Below are 24589 nucleotides of genomic sequence, written 5' to 3' on the forward strand. Positions count from 1 at the left end.
AGGAGGAGGAGGGATGAGATGAGCTTTCTTGTCTAATTCTTCAGGTTCTCTGCGCAAAGCACTCACTCATGCCTTTTTTATTCTCCTGCGACTTAATTGGCTGGAAAGTGCTTGACATGCAAAGTTGGTGACATTAACGGGTACATGTTGCAGTAAAGGCTGAACGCCACTGACAGCTAAATTGTATCCAGGGAAATTATGAAGCCTTCAACATGGTTAAGTCCTTTTTTTCTTTTTCTTTTCCTATTTTTTTTCCCCCCTTGAGGGGCGTGTAGTAAGAGGTAGGGGTGGTTAGCAGCTGTAGAGGGGGTAATTGCAGTTGGTGGGCTTCATATCCTGTTGATGGCTGTGAAGGGTTTCTTGGAAAAGTTGGTTCTTAGTCATGAGATTTAAATTGGATGTTAGTTGGGGAACGTAAAGGGCATTAGGCAGAGGTATGCATGAGTTATGCGTGATTAGTGTATTATTATAGCTTAGAGCGGCCATTGTTTTCCCCAAGTGTAAAGTTTCTTTTTTATTTGCATATTGGTTCTAATGATTGTTATATTGTAATGGACAACTCTGTGCTTCTCTAGAACACTCATGCCTCTCTCTCTCTCTTGTCGAGTGCCTTGCTTAATCAGCTGGCGTGTGTTTTTGAATTGCCTCTTGACTCCTGCTTGATGAATAATATTGCCGCTCTTCATTTCAATTAAGCGCGATTGCCTAAGAGGAGTTGTCGTGGGCCAGGCTTATTCACTCCTCTTGTTTTTGTCTATCCCCGCTCCTCCTCTCGTCTTATTCAGCCCGCTAGCAAGGTCACCCCTGTGCAGGACGCGTTCTCCTGCCCTGGCACATAAAGTCAAGGGTCGTGCTCGGCACTGAAATTATACCTGTTAAAACCCCAGTGGTTCACTTTTTTGCCCTTCGTGCCCCCTCCTCGCCGGTGCCCTTTCTGCTTTGACCTCGCCGTGATTGGCGTGGTAATTACCCAATCACTCGACGGCTGCAGTTGCAGTCACAATAGAGCGATCGGAGTGGTGTTTTTCTCGTCTGCTCCCTTCGCTTTATCCTTCCGTCAGCCCCTCTTGTCAGAAAAAGCGCCGAGCTCTTTGTTAGGCAGGAGGAGAATGAGGGAGGTAGAAAGAGAGGTAAAAGGGAGGGAGACAAATGTAGCACACAGAGTAGATCTAATTTTGTTGCCTTGTTCTGTCAAACAGCCCAGTAGGGGGAGAGGGCTGGAAAAGGAAGGTGGGGTCTAAGTGAGCTGGGGAGGCTGCTGACCTTCTCCCTATGTCCTTACTGAGAAAATCTGTTTTCGGTCTTGAGTTCAGCTGATCTTATTATTTTCAGATCTCATGGTTCTTAGATTCATGTTTTTAAGGGTGAAGTCAGAGTAATAAAGTTGAACCTGGACTAACTGCATGCGTGTGTGTGTGTGTGTGTGTGATGTGGCAGTGGGGATGTGATTGGAGCTCTGGAGGCCAGCATAGAGTGCCAGAAGCAGTACAACCAAATGCCCCGGATTCATGACATCATCTGTCACCTGGTGGAGAAAGGAGAGACTGAGCCACTGCAAAAAGGTGACACACACACACACACAAAAATATTAGTTGTTAATGTCCTCTAATAAGAGGGACAGTACAATGTTTCAGTGTAAGTTTCCATCATTCCTCACAAAGCAAACGCACACATACACTAAGGATGGTAAGATGCAGCAATTTGCATCGGTGCATCGGCTTATGTTAACGATATGATGCATTGATTTAAAAAAAAAGTGGGCATCAGATACAAGTATGCATTTGTATCGTGATGCAGCATTTGTAACACAATTGCATCGATTTATTTACATATAATTATTTATAGATGCGCAATACTTATTTAGAATGCGACCAAAAATTTGTGACAGAATTTTGATATGTAGATTAATTTCTCCTCATTAAACTCTTTCTCAAGCGCGTTCTCTCAGCATCACTGCTGCTATGTGAATATGACGTATCACAAAACTACGTAGACCAAGACGTGTCCTGAAAGTCATATAGAATACAGATTAACATGGCAGAGTTAGAGCTGCATCTTCCTGGTGACAGAACAGGAAAAGAACCTCTGGTTTTTATTTCATCTTTTTTTGCACTGTAAGGTAAAGGTTTGTAAAAGGGCCATGAGTAAGAAGTCAGAAGACACTGAAGTAAATTTACGATTTGCTGTCTGTCTGATGGCTGTACCAGATTGAATTGCGTAGCATTATATCTTTTTTTTTTCCATTGCATTGTGTTGAACCAAATCGAAATCGATCGCACTGCTTCGTAATAGAAGTGAATCGTATCGCATCACAGCTGGACCTGCTTCATATGTTTCTTTGATGTATCGTATTGTTGGCTATGCATCGAGATGCGAATCACATTGGTTTCAGTTATAGAGATCGTTTAGGGTCTTCTGTTTTCTACCACCTGTGAGTTTTCCACTCTAGGGGAAAAAAAACAAGAGGATTAGGTGCGATAAAATTAAACAGTTCTGTCAATGAAAAAAAAAAAAAATGAACTTGTCCACGTCCATCAGTATCGGATCAGCTAGTTAATGAAGCCAAAAATTGTAATCATAATGGCTTAAAATTACCTGATTATGGAGCTTTGTTTGAATTATTTTTTTTTTTGTACGTTTGTTTTATTCCTGTGTCTGAGTCTGGTTGAAAAACCTATACAACCCTGCTTTTAATGATCCATGTCCTCCACTCGGCCACACCAAGAGGGTTTAATGTTTTTGTTTGGAGCTGAGTGTGTTTGGAGTATTAAGGACATGAGACCCCTAGGCTGGGGTGAAGGACCACTTTATCAGTCCCACTCCTCCATTCCCACCTCAACCTTCCCCACTCTCACTTAGACACACAGCAGCCCCGTGGCCTTTTTCCCAAAACACGCCCTAATGTGATTTCTCTTTAAGCCGACTAAGCGAATGGCTGCGCGGTATGAATAGAGAAATCAATTCTGGTGGAATTATCTCCTTGCTCTATTCACTCTATTGAGATGCAAATCCCTGTCAGGCTATGACAGCGTGTGTGTGTGTGAGGGGAGTGGGGTAAGAGTGAAGCGCACCAGTGGATGTGCAGAAGTGCTTGAAGTCTTGTAGTGAATGAGTGAAGAGAGCGTGTGTAGGCAGGTGAAGTGATTGCGAAGCGGCCTGCTAGGCACAAGAATTCCCACACACGCTGTGTGTATAGACACGTTTTAGTTAAGCTAAAAGCACCAGATTATGCCCTCTCACACGCATACAGATGAATCCCGATCGAGTGTGATTGCACTGAGGGCCTTACTCTTGAGGCTGCTCTTTGCCCAGGCTGCAAACGATAAAGCAGCCGCAGCACGATCAACCAAACGAAAGCATTCTGGGAATGAATGGATAGTAGGGATGTGCACCTCCGTAACCGAGACCGATGGGATTCGCATCTCAATGCGTAGTCAGCGGGACAACACAATAAAAATACATATGAAGCAGCTCCCAATGCGATTCCTGCTATTACGATGCAGTGCGATCCGATTTCAATCTGATCTGATTTAACACATGCAGTGGAAAAAAAATGATTCTATGCAACATAACATGATACAGATAGTTTGCTTTTATTCAGACAGACAGCAAATGATAAATTTGCCTTCCGGCTTCTATCGCAAGGCCCTTTCACAAAACAGGCCTTTTGTAGTTCAAAAAAGGAAAAGAACCTCTGGTTTTATTTTCAAAAAATGTTCCGTTTTGTCTCCAGGAACATGCAGCTCTACCTCTGCCTTGTTAATCTATATGCCATTTGTGATACTTTATATTCACGTTTTAGTAGTGGTTGCTCAGAGAACGCGCTTGAGAAACAGTTTAACGAGGAGAAATCAATCTACATATCAAATATTGGTCACACATTATTTTTCACTTTCTAAATTAAAATAAAATTAAATTAAAGCAAATCTACTAAGAATTATATATAAGTAAATCATTTTTTACAGATGCAAATATGTTAAAAACTATGCATTGTGATACAAATGCCAACTTGCTACTTTTTAAATCGATACATCACATCATTAACTTTTATGCCGATGCGCCGATGGCAATTAGAGAATCTTACATCCCTAATGTATAGCTTTATATAGCTTTTTAATTTTTTTTTTTATTTTAAAAACCCTGGCTACTCTAAACCTCTCTCCGTTTCTTTGGGCAGCTATGGACTTTGTGAGCCAGGAGCGTGGCGAAATGATGATGCTCTACGACCTTTACTTCGCTTTCTTGCAGACGGGCCGCTACAAGGAGGCACGCAAAATCCTTGAGGTGGGAACCGGCTGCTATTTCATGTACAGCCACAAAGCGTTTTTCCGCTTTTCAAACGATTCGGGCCACAAGGCTGAAATTAAGCTATTCATTCCACGCAGTAAGCAAAGCAGGGGGCTGGCGGAGGCAAGCGTGCATAACAGTACAGGTGTGATTATGAAAAGGGCAGCTTTGATGAGCAGTCTAAGCACAAGTGCTCTTTACTGAAGGCCCCCCCCCCCCCCATCCCACCCCCTAAGTGCTCAGGTGTTGAGCCTTATTTCTTAAGTGGCCATGAATGTGCTTGACTCGTACACATTCATTCTCACATACGCGCACACACACACACACACACACACACACACACACACACACACACACACACACACACACTCCGTAGCCAGGTTAATGTCTCCAGACTCTGGACTGTTCGTTGCAGATAGGAGCCTTGCAAATGGATTTTTTTATTTATTTCTTTGTATGTTGTAGTTGTGTATAAATGTCTGCTGAGGATTTCTTCTCTACATCTTTTGGCGTCTTCGGAACACGACCGATTTCTAGTCTCCTGCCATGTTTTAAATGGCTTTTTGAGGCCTGGTTTTACTCTACGCTCCATTTTGCTTTTTGTCTTTATGTAAGTCTCGAGGTCTCACAAGTCTTGTCTGCCACTTAGGAACAGCCCTGACAAAAACATTGATATTAATAAGTTGGGCAAACTCAAGAATTTCACACTACTCGACTCGTTTATATAATACACAGTATACTTGTTAAAAAACTGCACTTTCTGTGGGCATAGGTAGCCTCCTTTTGACAGATTTTTTTGGCATCCTACCCAATTTGTTTTTCCTCCTCCTCAATAAAAAAAGGATTAACAATGTACGAGTAACGAGTAACAATGGATAGACTTGCAATATCTTACGATGACTATAGCAATTCGACAAAATTGTAAAAATCTTTGCACGGCAGGCAATTGCACGGTAGCAGTGTATGCTCCGCCCTCCATTTGTGAACCGCCGCTTTTCCATGCACCTGCTGCCATACGTGTTTGTGTGCGTGTGTGTTTGTGTGCGTGTGCGTGTGTGTGTGTGTGTGTGCGTGTGTGTGTGTGTGTGTGTGTGAGTGTGAGAGATATATACATACAGTGAGGAAAATAAGTATTTGAACACCCTGCTATTTTGCAAGTTCTCCCACTTAGAAATCATGGAGGGGTCTGAAATTGTCATCGTAGGTGCATGTCCACTGTGAGAGACATAATCTAAAAAAAAAATCCAGAAATCACTATGATTTTTAAACTATTTATTTGTATGATACAGCTGCAAATAAGTATTTGAACACCTGTCTATCAGCTAGAATTCTGACCCTCAAAGACCTGTTAGTCTGCCTTTAAAATGTCCACCTCCACTACATTTATTATCCCAAATTAGATGCACCTGTTTGAGGTCGTTACCTGCATAAAGACACCTGTCCACCCCATACAATCAGTAAGAATCCAACTACTAACATGACCAAGACCAAAGAGCTGTCCAAAGACACTAGAGACAAAATTGTACACCTCCACAAGGCTGGAAAGGGCTACGGGGAAATTGCCAAGCAGCTTGGTGAAAAAAGGTCCACTGTTGGAGCAATCATTAGAAATAGGAAGAAGCTAAACATGACTGTCAATCTCCTTCGGACTGGGGCTCCATACAAGATCTCACCTCGTGGGGTCTCAATGATCCTAAGGAAGGTGAGAAATCAGCCCAGAACTACACGGGAGGAGCTGGTCAATGACCTGAAAAGAGCTGGGACCATCGTTTCCAAGGTTACTGTTGGTAATACACTAAGACGTCATGGTTTGAAATCCTGCATGGCACGGAAGGTTCCCCTGCTTAAACCAGCACATGTCCAGGCACGTCTTAAGTTTGCCAATGACCATTTGGATGATCCAGAGGAGTCATGGGAGAAAGTCATGTGGTCAGATGAGACCAAAATAGAACTTTTGGGTCATAATTCCACTAAATGTGTTTGGAGGAAGAAGAATGATGAGTACCATCCCAAGAACACCATTCCTACTGTGAAGCATGGGGGTGGTAGCATCATGCTTTGGGGGTGTTTTTCTGCACATGGGACAGGGCGACTGCACTGTATTAAGGAGAGGATGACCGGGGCCATGTATTGCAAGATTTTGGGGAACAACCTCCTTCCCTCAGTTAGAGCATTGAAGATGGGTCGAGGCTGGGTCTTCCAACATGACAATGACCCGAAGCACACAGCCAGGATAACCAAGGAGTGGCTCTGTGAGAAGCATATCAAGGTTCTGGCGTGGCCTAGCCAGTCTCCAGACCTAAACCTAATAGAGAATCTTTGGAAGGAGCTCACACTCAGTGTTTCTCAGCGACAGGCCAGAAACCTGACTGATCTAGAGAAGATCTGTGTGGAGGAGTGGGCCAAAATCCCTCCTGCAGTGTGTGCAAACCTGGTGAAAAACTACAGGAAACGTTTGACCTCTGTAATTGCAAACAAAGTCTACTGTACCAAATATTAACATTGACTTTCTCAGGTGTTCAAATACTTATTTGCAGCTGTATCATACAAATAAATAGTTAAAAAAAAAATCATATATTGTGATTTCTGGATTTTTTTTTTTTTTAGATTATGTCTCTCACAGTGGACATGCACCTACGATGACAATTTCAGACCCCTCCATGATTTCTAAGTGGGAGAACTTGCAAAATAGCAGGGTGTTCAAATACTTATTTTCCTCACTGTATATTGGGTTATAATAGGATGGGTCTTAACCCTCCAGAAGGGCTGAGGGCTCATAGTACCCGAGGCTTGGCCACCTCGTGGACGCTGTTTTAAGCGCGTTTCAATTCAGGACATTTGTGCAGCGGCATGCTGGGCTTCGCCGCACACTATTGTCCGGTTTTATAGCCTGGACGTCACAGAACCTTCATTGGCGCATTCCATCCTTAGTGTATATAAAAAATAATAATAATAATGGAGAAGATGGAAACATTGTAATTAGGATGGTTTCATTTCTCACACATCTCCGCTCTTTTCGGTGAAGGGTGGAAAGCTTGTGTTAATTTTATCACACATCACTGAGTTGGTTGACCCGACTGCTTCAGATAGCATATCTGGCAATATGGGAGTAGTTTATATCCCATAGTGAGAAGAGATATGTTAAGAATGAGGCAAGGACGTCAGCAGCAGTGTATATAGGGAGGCGGGACTCCCCACATCACTTTCGTGATTGATTTGTCAACCGACAGACGTGATGTGATTGGTGCTTCCAGGATCGGTCACGACCGAGACGATTCCCATAGTGAGATACCTCACTCCTGTTATCAGAGATCTGGGGTAAGGAGGGTAACCTGAAGTTTTTGTGAAAAGACTGTTACTTATAGCCCAACAATCTATTAATAGACTATTAATGAGTCAAACACTGATTGATATCTATTACAATGATCATGGGTCCAAAAGATTCTTCTTGATTGCATCAAAAAAAAATCGCACAAATAAGGCCACAGGTGTTGTGGTGAGTTTGAGTCGGGAATTTCTTCCATATTTTTTTTTACTCTCAAAATGTTCTGCTTGCTGTTGAACTGATGCTGAACTGTATGTTGGTATAAGTAGATGCCACCGATCGCCAATAAAAAACAAGTTCAAAACAGAGCATTCGCTCTACCCTGATTGGTTGGATTGCTGTTTGTTTGACCAGTTAGGTTTCTATCTGCTCAAATAAAAAGGAACAACTGATAAATATAGTTTAAAATGCAGTGAAATTAAAGTAAAAGTCTCCCCAAATGGAAATACATCAGTAAAGTACAGATACGTGAAAAGGCTATTTAAGTACAGTAATCAATTACATCTACTTGGTCTAGGCTAGACCATTTCTTGACTTAGTCTGGGACTACCTGTAGTTCTTTTGCACTGTAACCTTTATTGTGTATGAAGATTGGGTGTAAGAGGATCACATGACATGATGTCTTCTCAGAAGCATTCCAATGAGTTGATTGATTGACAGAAAAGTAAGGAACATCGGAGGCTGAAGTTTGATTACTCTGCACTTTTTTATTTTTTAATTATGTAGTCATTCTATGTACCGAAAGCAGCCATTCCCTATGGCATATGCCATATCCCTATTTCCGTTCATGTATCTGCCCATTTGTTTAATAAGGCTCTTATAGCCTACTTGAAAATAGTCATTCGTACACTGTTATAATCCCCCTTCCGGCATAAATGCTCTCAGTGTTAGTGAAGCATCAGCAGTGAGCTCCTCGGGGCCAGCCACAGGGTTTAAAAGCCCCTCTTGCTCGACCAGGTTGTGTGATTTTATTATGGGGCCGCTCCTCAAACCTCCAGCGGCTAATTAAAAACAATGATATCTGCGTAGCACTGTCAGATACCACCATCAGTTGTGACCCAGACAGTGGCTGTAAGTGCTGCAATTGAGTTTTATTTTCAGCAGGTGATTTTCTTGTCTGTAATTGTGAGATTATTAATAATAGTGGGTAATTACGTGAAACGAATGTAAACGATGTTGATGTAATTAAGACGTTTAGGACGCAATGGCACTCGCTGTAAGTGCTCGAGAGAATGTGACCCAGTGTTTCAAAGAGTGACGTTCGTGTGTAACTATTTCAAAGCTCGATTACCCGACATGCTGGTGTATCATTCATGCCTTGCAGCCCTTCTATTTCAACCGTTGGCAGAAGATACAATATTGACCCTCACAGTTCATTTGAGTTAATAGGTTTGCAAACATTATCTTACAAGAATCAATTACAGTTATGAATGAATTAGTAAATAAATCCCAGTCCACATTTAGTCACTATTTCTTATAATAACCATTACCCTTTTCCACAAGCACACTACAAAATCTAGTGTGACGTTAACAGATTTGTAATTATTCAGCCACAATTCAAAAATTGATGTAGGTGAGATGATTAGGGTGCTGCCAGCATTTCAGTTCATCCCTAAGGTTTTCAGTAGGATTGAGGTTAGAGCTCTAGAGCAGGAGATCTTCCTCTTCAACCCATAAAACCCATATCTTCATAGAGCTGGATTTGTCATGCTGGTACAGGTTTGGGTCCCATAGTTCAAGTTGAGGCAAAATGAAATGCTTCTGTCTTCGGCGACATTTATGTGCTGGTAACTTTGTGCAGTTTGGGGGAAAGACAGCATATGGATGCAAGTGTCGGTTGTTCAAATTGTGTATGTATTTTGCATGTTCAAATAAAAGAATATAAAGAAGTACACTGTGGAGTGTCCAAAATCCTCTAGCAAATATCTCCAAATGTTTCTGACATTGTAAGACGATGATCAGTGTTATTTGAAATTAATATGAAAACAATTATTTAATAAAAAAAAAAAAACGATAATTGGTGAAACCCCCAGAGTTAAAGTTAAACAGCATTTTACCCTTTATCCCATTTTTCCGTTTCTGGGACAACGGTGAAAATGTTTTTGAAGGTTCGCGACGTTCTCGTCTGATTGGTCTCCAATCAAATGCTCTAGATCTCCCAGCATTCATCCCAGCACCCAAACTTGGAAGGACGAATTATTGACAGTAGCTACTGAAAAGCATCAGTCATTCTGGTTGTGGATGATCCTGCATGTTCTCTTTCCAAACTGTTCCTTTGCTTAACCATCCGGCAACTTGTGCATGACGATAGCCGGAAAACAATCCACATGATCTTAATTTCGCACCCACCCTACTCACCAGATTTAGTACCTGTGGACTTCACCCTTTTTCCAAAGATGATCAGCTCATAGGTTGCCGTTTTGACACCATTGCAGAGATCCAGCGCAAATCACAGAACGTGCTTGACGCGCTTCGAAAATAAGACTTCCAGGACACATTCTAGAAGTAGAAGGAACTCTGGGAGTGCTGTTTTATTGTGCAAGGGGACTATTTTGAAGGTGATGGTGTGTCAACGTAGCTCAGTGGTCCTCAACCCCCGGGCTGTGGTTCGTGGGTCAATTGATACCGGGCCACACAGAAAGAATACATAACTTACATTATTTCCGTTTTATTTATTATCTGATTCTAAACAATGTTTTATTTTGGAAAATTACTGAATTCTCTCCACCACATCTGTCTATGACTCACTCTTGATGCATGTGAAGATGCTTGGCCTCGGTCACATGTCTTACCTCCATCCGCTGCCTTCTTATAGGGGCTCCGGCCGCTAACACATAATACATTACCACTAAATTCAAACGCCCAAGCTAGCAAAATAAACAAAAAACAACACAGTGGATTCACGTTTATTATTATAATATTTAGAAAATACAAGTTTTTATGCCGGTCGTATTTTATGCCGGTTTTTATTTTGTTGTATTTATCCGCCACACTTTAAAGGCCAGTCCGTGAAAATATTGTCCGACATTAATCCGGTCCGTGGTGCAAAAAAGGTTGGGGACTACTGACGTAGATAAATATGCCTGTATCAAACCTCATGTGGTCTGTTATAGGGCTGTGGTGGTCTAGTGGTTAAAGCTCTGGGTTACTGGATCATAAGGTTCAAGGGGTTCAAAGGGTTCAAGCCAGAGAACCACCAAGCTGCCACTGTTGAGCCCTTAAGAAAGGCACTTAACCCAATTTGCTCCAGGTGCATTGTACCATGACTGACCCTGCGCTCTGACCCCAGCTTCTGTCAAACTGGTATATGATGAAACTTGCTGCATTTCGTTGCCTTGTACCATAACTTGTGCAATGACAATAAAGTTTAATCTAATAAAGGACTCGCAGCCTTGTACAAATCCAGAGTATAGTGCCTGTACATCTATGTTTTTAACGATTTGATTGTATGTTTGTTAAAATGACTTTTTTTTTTTCCTCCCCCTTATAGACTCCAGGTTTAAGGGCGCGAGCTGGTCGCTTGCAGTGGTTTGCAGAGAGGTGCATTGCATCTCAGCAGGTCTGACTTGCTCATGTACACAGTCATGCACATAATCATATGCTCACATGCATTCCCATGCTCAGGCACGTATGTATTTTCCTTTATTAGATGGAGCCTCTCGAAAACATGGTGGAGATGACCGCAAAGCTGTTTGAATGTGACCGAGACGAAATGTACCACTACATGCTCCGCCTCTGCAGTAAGTTCCGTGTGGCACGTAGAAAAAAAAGATGCATGTGATGTGTGCACGCCCTGGAATAGAGTTATTTGTTGTGAAGCTGCACAGCTGGTGTGAAGGTCAGTGGATGATTTTGCTAGTGTGTAGACACTACATTTTGCTCAGTACATTGGTCATTTACCCTGCAGTGGAGAAGCATTGCACATCTGCTGTGTGCGTGTGTGCGTGTGTGTGTGTGCGCGCTCAACTGAGCTGCGGTCTTCGAAGCCCATAGACACGCACTTAGCCTCACAGCACTTGATTGTTCTCACAGCATGGAGCTGAGTGTCGCCAATAGCTTCCAGCCGAGAGATAAAATGTGTGCACTATGCACATCTGTAAGTGTGTGTGTGCAGATCGACAAAACCAGATGAGTGATGGGACAATGAGTTATTGTTCTAGCTTCATCACACTTCCAAATCTTCCCGAAAAGGGACAAGCCTGAAGAGCTCCATTTGAGGACGAGCTCATGGCTCTATTTGAATGAAATCTATAAATAAATGCTCTACTTGGGAAGCTGATAATGCTGTGCCACACTTCCTTTTGGCCAGCAGTTTTTGGGTCTTATCTTTGACTATATAATACATGGTGGACAAAAATCAAAGAGCTTCAATAAACATTACTAAAAAAAAAAAAACGGCTTTTATCAATTAAGCTCAATCAGCCACCGGGGGGGGGGGGGGGGAAATCTAATCGGCGTGATCATTCGGAAATTCCAGTTTACCAGTGGACTGCAGCCAGGCAGCTCGCTGATTTGCATTGTAAAATCGGGCTAATTAAAACCTATGATATGCAACCAGCCACTATGAAACCCCTGTTATTTTGCGTAGGAGTTTAACAAAAAAAAAAAACTGTGTTAAAGCCACAAATTCAAAATCTTTCGAAATCAAATTCGCCTGCGTTCTGCATCTTATAGCTCCCGGCTACATTCCATAACCTGCCACAAAAAAAAATGCAGATTGGATTGAAATGGGGAATATGCACCAAATGGTCATTTGACCAAAATGGTTCTCTTTTACCAGTCATTTATCCTGCCAGTGACTGGCCAGAATGGCCACCATAATGCTGTGTAAAGTCTAAATGTAGTTACAATATGAAACACATGCTGCATCCCAGGTTAAAGGGTGAGCACTTGATTTAATAATGAAGTTGCTGTGCATGTATAAAGTTATGTGCTTGTGCATGTATGTAATGAATTTATTTCTAAGACCTTGCCCACCACCATGCGTTCTGCAGAGGACACAAATGACTGGCAAAAGGCTGAAGCGGTCTGGACCAAGATGCAGGAGGAGAATGTGATCCCAAGAGAAAGATCCCTGCGTCTGCTTGCTGATATCCTCAGGAGCAACAACCAGGAGGTGCCCTTTGACATGCCTGAGGTAAAATAAGACCACAAGATTTGGTCCACCTGCTGCTGTCATATTCAACCTTAAGGCCACCTGGTAAATGTTACTAACAGGGTTTGAAGATGACTTTGAATCCCAACGTTGAAGGGTTTAAATACCGGCATTAATCTTGAGGTAAAATTCGATCCAAAGGTTTTATTTAATCCAAATGGCTAATATAGCTATCAGGTAATAGAAGTCTAGCTCATCCAAAATCTTTTCCAAAGATACATGAACAAGTCTTCATATGCTTGTTGTGCTTCCTGTAGCCCAGCTACATGCCCTAGTAATCTCTCCTGACAGAAAATACACCAGTGCTTTATTGTACAATGCTAATATTTTGAGAACTTGAATATTAATTGTAAAACAATAATAATAATTAAAGAGAGGCTCGGATTATTTTCCTGAATTTTAAGCTACATTTTATGCTTTTATATCCAAGCAAAAAAAAAAAAAAACACTTCCACATTAAAAGGATGATGACTAATTTAAATACTTTAAATATTAAATTACTTTAAATACTTTAAAAATTGTTGGACAACAATTCAGTAGAAAAGTTGGAATTGGGCATGTAGCAATAGTTTATAGTTAAATTATTCATTTGACTAATCTGATGTAATTACACTGTTTGCGTGATGTGTATGAATTAAGTGAGAATTACATTTTTCGTATTTCATGTACAGCCTGTAAATACATTTGTAAATTCTTGCCCTTTCTGTCTTTCAGTCATTCACAATGCTTCCATTTCTTTAATGCTTCTAATCCAACTTGTTTTATTTTACTGTTCTTTGGTTCAGACAACAATTTAAGATGTCCATCGTTTTGTATTGTGTTTTAATTGCAGTCGTGGTATGAACAACCAGAGTCTGAGGAGCATTCTGAGCATGTCAAGGAGGAGAGTCTAAAAATGGAGAATAGTACTGGTTTCAGCATATCTCCTTCAAGAGACACTAAACCCCATGACTATTACCGCAGTGTTTTGACCCTGAGCAAAAAAGGGAAAGTTGAAGGTATGCTCTTGTATTAGTTTTTTTTATGCTGTATCGATCTTGTGTAGAAGGTTTTCTAAATGTTAAACCTATTTTCTATTAATAAGGACTCAATAAATTGCAACTGTTACTCTCCTTCCATCTCCCTTATCCTCCCTATTGATGCCATATAGTCTTTTGTGTGCAGCTGCCTTGATTTCTGTATGCATTTTCTGGATATTGTCTACTTTCTCTTCTTACAGAGGCCTGTCAGGTGGTGAAGGAGGCACACAGGAAGGGTCTAGCTCTGGGAGCTGGTTCATATGACATCCTAATCAAGGCCCTGCTGGCCAGAGGAAACCTGAAGGACGCCATGGAAGTAAAAGACATGTAAGTGTTTGTGTTGGTCATCCTGTCACTTTCAGTCTGACTTGTATGATTTGCTTTGTATCATTTTCTCACGCAGTAACAGATGATCTCTGACCATGTCCACACTAATATACGTTTTAGTTTGAAAACATGTTTTTCTGTCAGTTTTGTACTTCCGTTCACACAGGCGGTGGATAAATGTTTCTGTGAAAACAGAGGCTTGCTGCGATGTTTCAAAGAGTGGAAAGTAAATAAATACCAGGCGTATATGACACAGGTCGAAGCATCTTGTCTCATGCACAGTACAGAGATGTAAGCGGTTTCAGGCGTTTCGACGTATATGAGCAACTTTTGGAAAACGTCTGAAAACGAAAGTGTGGACGCAGAGCGTTTTTACACGAAAACTCAGTTTTCAAATGAATCCGGATTAGTGTAGACATAGCCTCAAAAGTTTGGCTTTGCATAAAAATCTGATTGCTGAAGCTTGTTTGGAAACCCTTGTCATTGGTTATAATGGATCAGTGGACTGGTGCGCAACGAGGGTTCGCTGTAAAAGCCTTTTTTTTTTTATAAGTACGGTGATCCCATGAGTGCTGCGCAGAAGGGAATATCGATATTGTTACCAGTTTGGACGTCATGATCGTGATCTACACATTTTGAAGAATTAAGGGTTCATCCTTAAAAACAAAATACAAATAAAAAAGTCCTTAGGTGGTGTTAAACGGTCCACACACGAGAGATCAATGAGGCTGCTCGAGCTGCTATCATGAGAAATCCTCGCTGCTCCGTATCACAACTCGTGTCATTGTTGTGTTGATCTGTTTCTTCAAAATGATGCTTAGCAGACAGATCATGACTTTTTAACTGAAAGTGACTCTGAAATTCGCCTAATTCCCCTTCATACTGTGTGTGTATATATAGGTCCAGTTTGTGATCTGGCCTAATAGGTGCTTAAAAAGGATTGTATTGTTCGCAGCTATTCTGAATATTTTCTGATTGTTACGTTTACAGCTACGAAGCTTCACATTTCTTTAGCAGATATATATGTATAAAATGGGTGCCATTACTTCAGAGATCTAAACACTATTACAATAGTTACCCTTACACTGCTTACACACTTACCAGGCCCACAAAAACACTTTGGTTATATAAAAACAGAATCGCCAGAAGGCCTAATGTCCACTGCTTGTCTCCCTGTAGCTAAGCATCTGAAGTATTTTCAAGCTCTTGTGAGTTTCCTGCCTGAGAACCAAGTCCCCGCTGCTGATAACAGTTTTGTGTGTGCGCATTTGTGTTAGGTTGATGGCCTTTAAGTCTCGAGTGGAGTGGAGGGCTTAGCAGCCAGATTAAGAAGATTGGTAATAGAGGAGTGGAGAAAGAAATAGATGGATCGGATTGTGACCTGGGAGGGGAGGAAAGAATGACAGAGGGATTTTTCCTGAGATTGATAAGAAGTGTGACCCCTGAAACAGCGGCAATCTACCGAGCTGGCTGCTCTAGGCCCATTGCCATGGCGATAAGGTACGGGAGCAGCTACTCAATTGGGCGACAGAGCTAATCTGGACAGAGGATGTAATAAGAAAATTTTTTTATTGATGCTGCAGGGGGGGATAAAGGACAGAGGACAGGGCATCTGGGAACTGGAATAGTCTGCCAGAGCAACACACACGTGCAGACATTTGTTTTCTCACATATTCATGTACCTGGTTTTTATGATTCCAGTGAATATGTTAGGGAAATGTATGGGTCCCTGGTGGTCTAGTGGTTAGGATGTGGCGCTCTCACCGCTGCGGCCCGGGTTCGATCCCTGGTCAGGGAACCAACCCCAGCCACTCTTAGTGCCGGTCCCAAGCCTGGATAAATGGGGAGGGTTGCGTTAGGAAGGGCATCCAGCGTAAAAACATGTGCCAAATCAAACATGCGGATGATCCGCTGTGGCGACCCCTAACGGGAGAAGCCGAAAGAAAGTTTGTTAGGGAAATGTTTGCAAACACACAGATACTGGCGTTTTGATGTGATAATCATTCTTGTGCCCTTAAAATGTCTTCTCTTCCCCCTCCACAGTGCTTCCAAATATATTGCAGATTTCAAGCTGAGTGAAATGGCCAACAACCTCCAAATAGTCACACTAGTAAAGCAAGGAGACATTAAAGGTTGGTCAGAACACCACTGTTGTCTATTTAGCCAATCATTTTATTATAATAGTCTGCTGTTTTACGGAGAAAAAAAAAAAACGCTAAATCAACATTACATTCTGTCTTTCTTGTCTTTTGCATGAAGGAGCTTTGGTCAGTTTTAAGGACATGCTGCAGAACGAGCAAGTGCCCTCCATACTTGCTATTACCCGATTGGTCCAGGGAATGGGTAGTCACGGAGACATCGAGGGCATCCAGGAAGTGGAGAGCATGGTTAAGGATTTGGGGACCTCAGTCAACCTGTCCTATATGCTGTATTTAAACAACAAGGCTTTGGCTTATATCAAAAAGTGAGCCGAGTTTCTTTGCGCATGTGAATTTTCTGTGTGTATGTGAAAGTTGGCTTTCTCACCCTCGTCTAAAGCCTCAGAATCCACTATAGCCAGCTGTCCTCATATGCTTTACTCTGTTCCTGCCCCATCCCCATCTTATTATTCAAGCCCCAGATCAGCTGTGATGGCTAGAGCTACACAATCTGAATAATTTACCACAGGCCACGCTAATGCAGTGGCCTGTTTCCGGAATCCTCCATCTTGCCTCTTAACCAGTCATTTTGACTCAGCTGTGCTCACCGCACGTGTTACTGTGGTTTAGGCCCGGGCAGGGGGGTCAGAGTTCATTCAGACAGCAATGTCCACTGAGTCGTGAGAAAACGCGTTGCTCTTGCTTTGTCCTCTGCTGTCGATCGCTGACAACGCAGGAGCAGCTGCCACTGGCCCAGCGCTCCACTGGGAATATTAATGTAGCCAGTGAATGTTTTACACCCTTATTATTCTGTGCGCTACCTTTATCAGCACTTTATTTCACTCAGATGTGTATACAATGTTTTAATCATGAGTATGCTGGGAAGTACAAAAGTTTGCATTTCCTTTACTTGTACAACATTTCAAAGTCAGATTTTTAAGTTCCATTATATCAAAAAGGAGCAAAATGTTAGTGGTAAGATATTAACAGGGTGTGGACATTCTTTCTCACTGGCAGTTCTTCATGTCTAGTTATTCTTTAATTCTTCAGACATTTTACATTTACGACCTTATCCAGATCGCCATACAATTCTTATTCGTACAACCGAGCAGTTAAAGGTTAAGGGCCCAGCAGTAGCAGCTTGGTGGTGCTTGGATTTGAGCTCATAACCTTCTGAGCAGAAGTCCAACACCTTTAACCACTGAGTTACCTCTTCAGCATCGTCTTTGTGTCTTATCACCCCCCCCACCCCCTAAAAAATAAATAGACTATTATTAGCTAATCACAAAACCTTTAATACCTCTAATACCGTTTGTACTTTTCTCTAGCTTTCTAAAAGGTCAAGATCTTTCTGTTTCTTTCTCTAAATACCACCCCCACCACCCCGACTCTGACATTTACTCAGCATGTTGTTTGAATAATGCTAGTCTGTTCTTAAATAATAAACATGCTAATTCAGTTTCGAGTCATTATATTACATAATGAGGTGTTGGTTACCTTTGGAGATATTGGAATAAATCAGATTCTGTTTTCTTAAACATTCAGTCTTTTCAATGATGCTGTACAAGTATAGAAATAGAAAATGGACATCGTTGCCGCATATGTTGTTGATTAACTGCGAAATGTTCCGATACTGATATTTTCTTTCTCTTGTATGTTTAGCGGAGACTTGGACAGTGCAGTGGAAGGCCTCGAGGCTTTGTACACCCAAAACTCAGATGGCCTACAAAAAAGCATTGCATTTGTCTTCCGTAAAGTTCTCGAAGCCAACAACGGTGATGCGCTTGATAAACGTAAGCCCTGCAACCTTTCTTACGTAAAAGAGACTGTAGACTGTGAGCGTTGGCACTAGAAACGCCATGTTCGTAAATTAGTTTTATTTTTCGGACAATTTATTTATTTAATAATCTGTGGTAACATTACATTTTTAAGAAATGCTGAATTTTGTGTGCATGATCTTATTGTGCTGCTACATTCGGTATACAGTTCAGTTAGAGCTGCATGGGAACAATTCTTTTTCATACTGATAACCAATTAGATGTTTTCGTATCCAATTCAGCATCAGATTCTGATACAGAAGTTAGTAAAGTATTAAAGCAATCGGGGGAAGTAAAAAAAAAATGAGTGCACTGCGATTTAGTAAGCAGATTTTAAACATAAGTGGAAAGAAAGTGACCATTCACATCTTATTTTTAATGACTACGCTGCCTGATAGATCTCTCTGTTAGACACTATTTAAACAAGGTCATTACTTTTGCTTTTTATATTGTAATGAGGATAAATATGGAGTTGACCATTTTATGTGCATTGTTATAGACATTAATTGTATGCGAATTGTGAATGAAGTTGTTCGTCAATAGTACATGCATATAATTTGCTGTGCTCCATGGAAACTGTGATTGGAAACATTTTAACATGATCTGCTTTGTCAGCAAAAGGGGGACCATCACAATATTACACAGGTGGCCACGAATTTAAAGCTGATCGGTGTCATCGTGCCGCTCTAACAGTCTCTCTCTCTCTCTCTCTCTCTCTCTGTCTCTCTCTCTCTCTCTCTGTCTCTCTCTCTCTCACAGTGAGCGCTATGTCGGAGCGGCTGTGTAATCAGTTTGCCATCTACAGACCTGCCACAGACCTCTTCCTGCAGTACATAGATGCAGGCAGGACAGAGGACGCCAAGTTCTTGCTCCAGGTAACTCGATTCTCTCTTAACCACAACATTCTCAGTAAATTGTGCTCCGAATTAATGACTCTGTTAACATGAAGTCCCGCTACACGACAACAATTGCTGGTTGGTGTTGGTTATTAGGTATTCTGTTTTTGCAACCTTCTAAAATGACAATTAGGCAGCTTGTCAATCCATTATTCCTGTTCAGATGTCAGTTTAGGTCTCAGTCTGTCAGGTTAGCCTGAAAGTTTCTGTTCGTCCTGTAGTTATGAGACCGACAGGCCGTTCTTACTCTAAGCCCTGAAGTGAACCTTTTCCACCCCTAGAGAGCAGATGAGCGCCTGGCTTTTTTTTTTTTATTGTTCTGATTGTTGGAAAGGTTTTCAGGCGCTTGAGCTGCTTATGGTCTGTGTTAATACCCATGCTTGTTAAAACCCTCCCGGGCCTCTTGGCTTTTTTTTTTTTTTTTTTAATTCGGCAACAGCAGCAGGCAGAACGCGCATCTATCACGATTGGCTTGTAACGCTGACCTCGTTGCCACTGAAGCCAGAGTGGGGCGAAGTTATTCAAAACATCATTCACACACTGACAACCCAGCAGCTTGTTTTTCCAAACAAACTGTGTTGAAGCAGCAGAGGGCATTAAGTTTAGGTGCATTACTCAATAGACTGCAAGTATATACAGTACATTCGGAGTCGGTTCAATGCAGCAGTTTTTTTTGTTTTTGTAACCTTGCCACATGCATCAAGGATCAGAATTCAAATGATTTTCGAACATATACATTAATATCATCAGGAGAAAATCTCGCAAAATGTTCATCCTGTCGGATTTCACTGTCCATTAATTATACACCGATCAGGCATTACATTATGACCACCTGCCTAATTTTGGTAGTGCTGGTCCCCTTTTTGCTGCCAAAACGGCATTAACTTCTTAAGCAATTTGAGCTACAGGAGCTCGTATGTTGGAACGGGCCAGACTTCGCTCCCCACGTGCATTAAATGAGCCTTGGCTCGCCGGTTCACCACTGTTCCTTTCTTGAAGCATTTTTGATAGATACTGACCACTGCAGACCAGAAACAGCCCACAAGAGCTGCAGTTTTGGAGAAGCTCTGTCCCAGTTATCTGGGCATCATAGTTTTGCCCTCATCAAATGCTTACTCTTGATAATTTTTCCTGCTCTAACACATCAACTTTGAGGACAAAATGTCCATTTGCTGCTTAATATGTCCCACTACCAGGTGCCATGATAGAGAGATAATCAGTGATATTCACTTCCCCGGTCATAAGGTTATGCCTGATTGGTGTATTTTGTTGGATTTTGGTACTTCTACCCTTTAGGAAACTTGTGTTATTCTGTTGGGACTTTTGAAAAGGGTTTTAATCAAGTTAATCCAAATTTAGTCTTAAGATTTTTAACATCCTTAGTTTTTCTTTATTTGTTGATCTAAACCTGGGCTGAATATACCCATGGAAGCTGGCATGGCGTAGAGGGGGAAAAAATAAATGATCTTCGGTACTTTATTTCTGTTCCTTTCCTGTTTTTTTATTTTGACTCCTGAACCTCACTGGTCATCCATGGTTTCTTGTGAATGTGTTTTGAATGGTTTTTTTATTTTTTATTTTATTGAATTTTTTTTTTTTTTGGCGGTACTTTTCTCCTGTGTGGTATTCCTCTAATGAAAGAGTTCGCAAATTATACACCCGGGGTCTGAAAGCCTAACAGGTGTACAGACTCAAATCAAAGCCTTTATATTCCTAAGTGAGCATAATTATACTTCAGATTGGGCTGGAACAGTACATTTTAATTTTCATAAAGAATTAAGTGGTTATCCTTCTGACTCCCTATTAACTGTGTAATTAACCTTCAACTGTAGAGCGCCGTTTGAGACACCGACGAGGATGGAGGCCGTTTGGCACTCGCCATTCAAACCTCACATACTGTGTTTATACAAATACCTACATGCTGCTAATGATTTTCCAGAGCATGTACGTGCGCACACTGTTCTTCCTGATAGTAATTTTAGCAATCAGTTTTAGTGTGTTTTGTTCCTTCTTTTTTTTCTTATAGCGATGTGCAGCAGTGACTGAGCAGAAGGATTTAATGGTGGCCTACATGACCAAAGTTTCACAGATTCCAGGGCAGGTAAAGTAAAAAAAAATATGCTTGCCGTTTTATAATCTTTTTAATGTAATTGTTGAGATTTTATGATTAAAAATTTTTAATGCTAGATTAGTTTTTGTTATGCACAAAAAAAACTTTTGAGATATATATATATATATATATATATATATATATATATATATATATATATATATATATATATATATATATATATATATATATATATCTCAAGTAATATATATATTACAATATATATTTATATTGTAATATATATATATATATATATATATATATATATATATATATATATATATATATTCTATAAAAAAAATTTTTTTCCTATTCATTACATATGTTTAGTGGGTAAATCTAACAAGTATTTAGGCCACGTTAATAACTAGAGGTCGACCGATAATCAAACATAACACTCTATGTTAAATAGTACTGAAATTGATCCCAAAAAAAAATACAGACTCATGATAATGTGCTAAATGAACTAAGTATGAATAAATTCATTAATAAATATAATTGCATAATTAATCAATTTTATATAGCGCTCTCCATGCAGCACGCAGTCTCGCGTGTAAAAACAGCATGTGGTGTCAGTGATTCACCTCTAGAGGCCGCTCTTGTAATGAAAGCGGACCAAAAGCCGGAAAAACCATCGTTATGGATTTTTGCCGATAGTTCCAGCAATCAACTATCGATGCCTCGACCTCTACAACTGCCTTCATCTCTATTAATAACTAAGGCAAATTTTTGTTTAAAAGCAATCCTTTATCAAATAGATATAAATAAAACATTTATTTAAAATTACATTTAAATGTTTCTGGTATTGTTTGGAGGGCCGTTACAAATGTGGAGGCTGTTGTTTGGGGACCCCTGCTCTAAATTCAGTGTATATAGTGCACCAACAACACTAATTGATATTTAGTGATGCAATTGTTGTCTTCTGCCACTGTAAATTTGTTCTTTCTTCTTTTTTTTTTTTTTTAAAGACTGCCAAGATCAAGAATCTACTCGAACTCATGCCAGATTTTGAGAGGGAGAATGCGTTCACGTTCCTTTTAAAGTGTTATAGTAAGTGTGTCTTTTGAACTACCACAACTGACAGTAGACTGTACAGCTATGTGTGTAGCATGCTCTTGTGTGTATCCTTACTGATTTGAAACTTCTGACAGTGTGTGCTATCCAAGTACACTTTGGAGCTAGTAAACGTTCACCCTTGTTGTCTGGACTCGAGGAGAGAGTGCTTGCGTCATCGTCCAGTCCTCTGTTCGCTGCCCGCTTCACAAGCCTGTGGCTAAGCAGTTATTATCCAGCCGATTAAAAATGCAACAAGCTGGCCGTATACGCTGGAAGGAGAAAGCGCATTTCTGCTAACGCAAACATGCGCTTTCTATTGCCGGCTTGCTTTAGCCAGCCTGGCGTGAGAGCTTTGACATGTTAAAGTACTTACAAAACTCTTGTGACTGTCCATACTGCACTTGCACATAGACTATGTAACGCTGCCCCTTGAACAGAGCGTAATGAACGATGAGATATGAAACACTGCTCTGTCATTTCATGCATATTCATGCTTGGTTTTTTTTTTCCCCCCTGTCTCCTTCTCTGTCTGTCTTTGCCTGTCAGGTGTGGATAAAGACTTGACCTCAGCTAAGGCTCTTTATCAGCAGATGCTGGATGAAGGACTGCAGGTGAACGAGTTGTCTCTGAAGAGACTGGCACTGCTATACAAGAATGCCGGCGAGGACGTGCCCTTCGAGGAACCTCCGGTAATAATTCGTTAAATAGTCCGCTTTTGTCGTTTGTCATGCAAACAAGTATATTTTGGCATTTTTCTATACAAAAGAAAAAATCACTAACATAAAAAAGGAATCATTTTTTAGGTCTGTATATAATACAAGATGATTTTAAATGATCTATGATCATTCTCTGACTTTCACAGCTCTAAGAAACTAGGCTGCTCTCTTCCTCTTGCCCTAGGTGACCCTAGTAAACACCATCATCTACAGTTGACCTCATCACTTTTCTGCCCTACATTACCATCAGAAGTGTTCTGGGCTTGTGTTAGTCCTTCTTTCTCTTGTATTATTTAAGGCCAGCATTGCTGTGTTGTAGAAATCCTCTAGAACAAGACCCTGTCAAAGTCTTAATCACACAAAACCCCAGCGCTCTCACTTTTAACTTTGCACAAAGCAATCTCAAATAGCACCCGCCTCTCCTACTTTCCCTCTTTCCCGCTCTCCTTCCATTTTTCTCTCTTTCCCACGGGACAAGGCTAACCTTTCCTGAGAGCTCCGATAAGGAGGGGATTTGAGGTGCTGTTCGCATCTGGTCCTGCCATTAGCTTTCTTCTACTTATTGACTTTAATTACAACATGAATAGGGAGAAAATGCCAACTGTAATGTTCTGAAAGTAAAGTACTCACCTTGTTTAGTTTTTTTCAAACAGTCATTGTTTAATTAGACTGGTTTGAAGGAGGGCATAGTGCAAAGATGTTTACACGTTTTAATCTGCAAAACACGACCGCAGAGAAGAATCGTTTTATACTAATTAATCTGCTGTAGAGGAACGGCTGTTGATTTGGATGGCAGACAGACACAACACACAAAGAAGTCACATTAGCATGCCCTTTCTTTTTCTTTTTTGTGTGTTACATTTTGGATTTTCCTTCCATTTTTCTTTCTAGATTTATATATGCTTAAATTTGTGTATGTTTACCTTCTTCTTTCCATAGGAGACTTTCAAGTTCTACGCAGACAAACTGAAGGCCTCACATACCCAGAGTTCAACAGAAAACTAGAATCTCTTATTATTTTTTTTATTTTTTTTTTTTTATATATGTATGCTCACATCCTGTGAAGTTATTGAGCCTCGGTTAACTAGTCATTACAAGTGCAGTGAAAAAAAAAACCAATAAACTTATGTACAGAAGTATTTATGCTAATAAATGTGTTACACATGTTCGTTTTGTGCTTCGAGTTTCAGTTGGAATCAGTGCGTGCACACACACGTTCTGCAATACCAGTTTAGGCTTTTGTCAAGATTTTTTGAAATGTGCTGTGATTGACTCGTGATCATGCCAAATGTATCTCTGGCCTGAAGTCCAAGAGGCATTAGTCTTTGCTATGGCGTTACTTTTGCTCCGTTTGCTTTTATAATAACCTCCACTTTACTGGGAAGATGTTTTAGTTTTTAGAGTTTGATTTGTGGAGATTTGTGCATCATTCATCCACAAGGTTGTAAGTAAATTCAGGTACTGATGTGTTCATTGGGATTGAGGTCAGGTCTCAATCACTGCTCACTCAAAATCCTTCTTTATACCATGTTTTCATGGACAGGATCATTGTCATGCTGAAATATTTTGAGTCTTAGTTCAAGTGAAGGCAAAAAAAGAAAGAAAGAAAAAAAAAAAAAAAAGATCTATCTTTGTGGTAACCGTTTGAGTAAGAAGCACATATGGCTGGGAAAAGCTTGGTGACCCAATACTTTTGTCCTGCCAGAATTCACTCTTCTATATCAATATTATTAAACATTATTA

General features: G+C 40.7%; 1 protein-coding gene across 1 annotated transcript in view; it reads left to right on the forward strand.

The window, feature by feature from the left end:
• lrpprc (leucine-rich pentatricopeptide repeat containing) overlaps positions 1 to 24009 on the forward strand; it is a 58099-nt gene extending 34090 nt beyond the window's left edge. The window contains exons 24-38 of the mRNA XM_083539865.1: positions 1438 to 1562; positions 4178 to 4284; positions 11103 to 11171; positions 11262 to 11352; positions 12607 to 12749; positions 13600 to 13765; positions 13987 to 14113; positions 16157 to 16245; positions 16373 to 16577; positions 17914 to 18044; positions 18828 to 18943; positions 20991 to 21065; positions 22043 to 22124; positions 22677 to 22819; positions 23786 to 24009. Coding sequence (XP_083395991.1) covers positions 1438 to 1562; positions 4178 to 4284; positions 11103 to 11171; positions 11262 to 11352; positions 12607 to 12749; positions 13600 to 13765; positions 13987 to 14113; positions 16157 to 16245; positions 16373 to 16577; positions 17914 to 18044; positions 18828 to 18943; positions 20991 to 21065; positions 22043 to 22124; positions 22677 to 22819; positions 23786 to 23851 — 1735 coding nt within the window. The 3' untranslated portion in view covers positions 23852 to 24009. The remainder of the gene's footprint in view (positions 1 to 1437; positions 1563 to 4177; positions 4285 to 11102; positions 11172 to 11261; positions 11353 to 12606; positions 12750 to 13599; positions 13766 to 13986; positions 14114 to 16156; positions 16246 to 16372; positions 16578 to 17913; positions 18045 to 18827; positions 18944 to 20990; positions 21066 to 22042; positions 22125 to 22676; positions 22820 to 23785) is intronic.
• The last annotated feature ends 580 nt before the right edge of the window (positions 24010 to 24589 follow it).

The sequence above is a fragment of the Silurus aristotelis genome (assembly GCF_946808225.1).
Source record: "Silurus aristotelis genome assembly, chromosome: 4".
NCBI lineage: Eukaryota > Metazoa > Chordata > Actinopteri > Siluriformes > Siluridae > Silurus > Silurus aristotelis.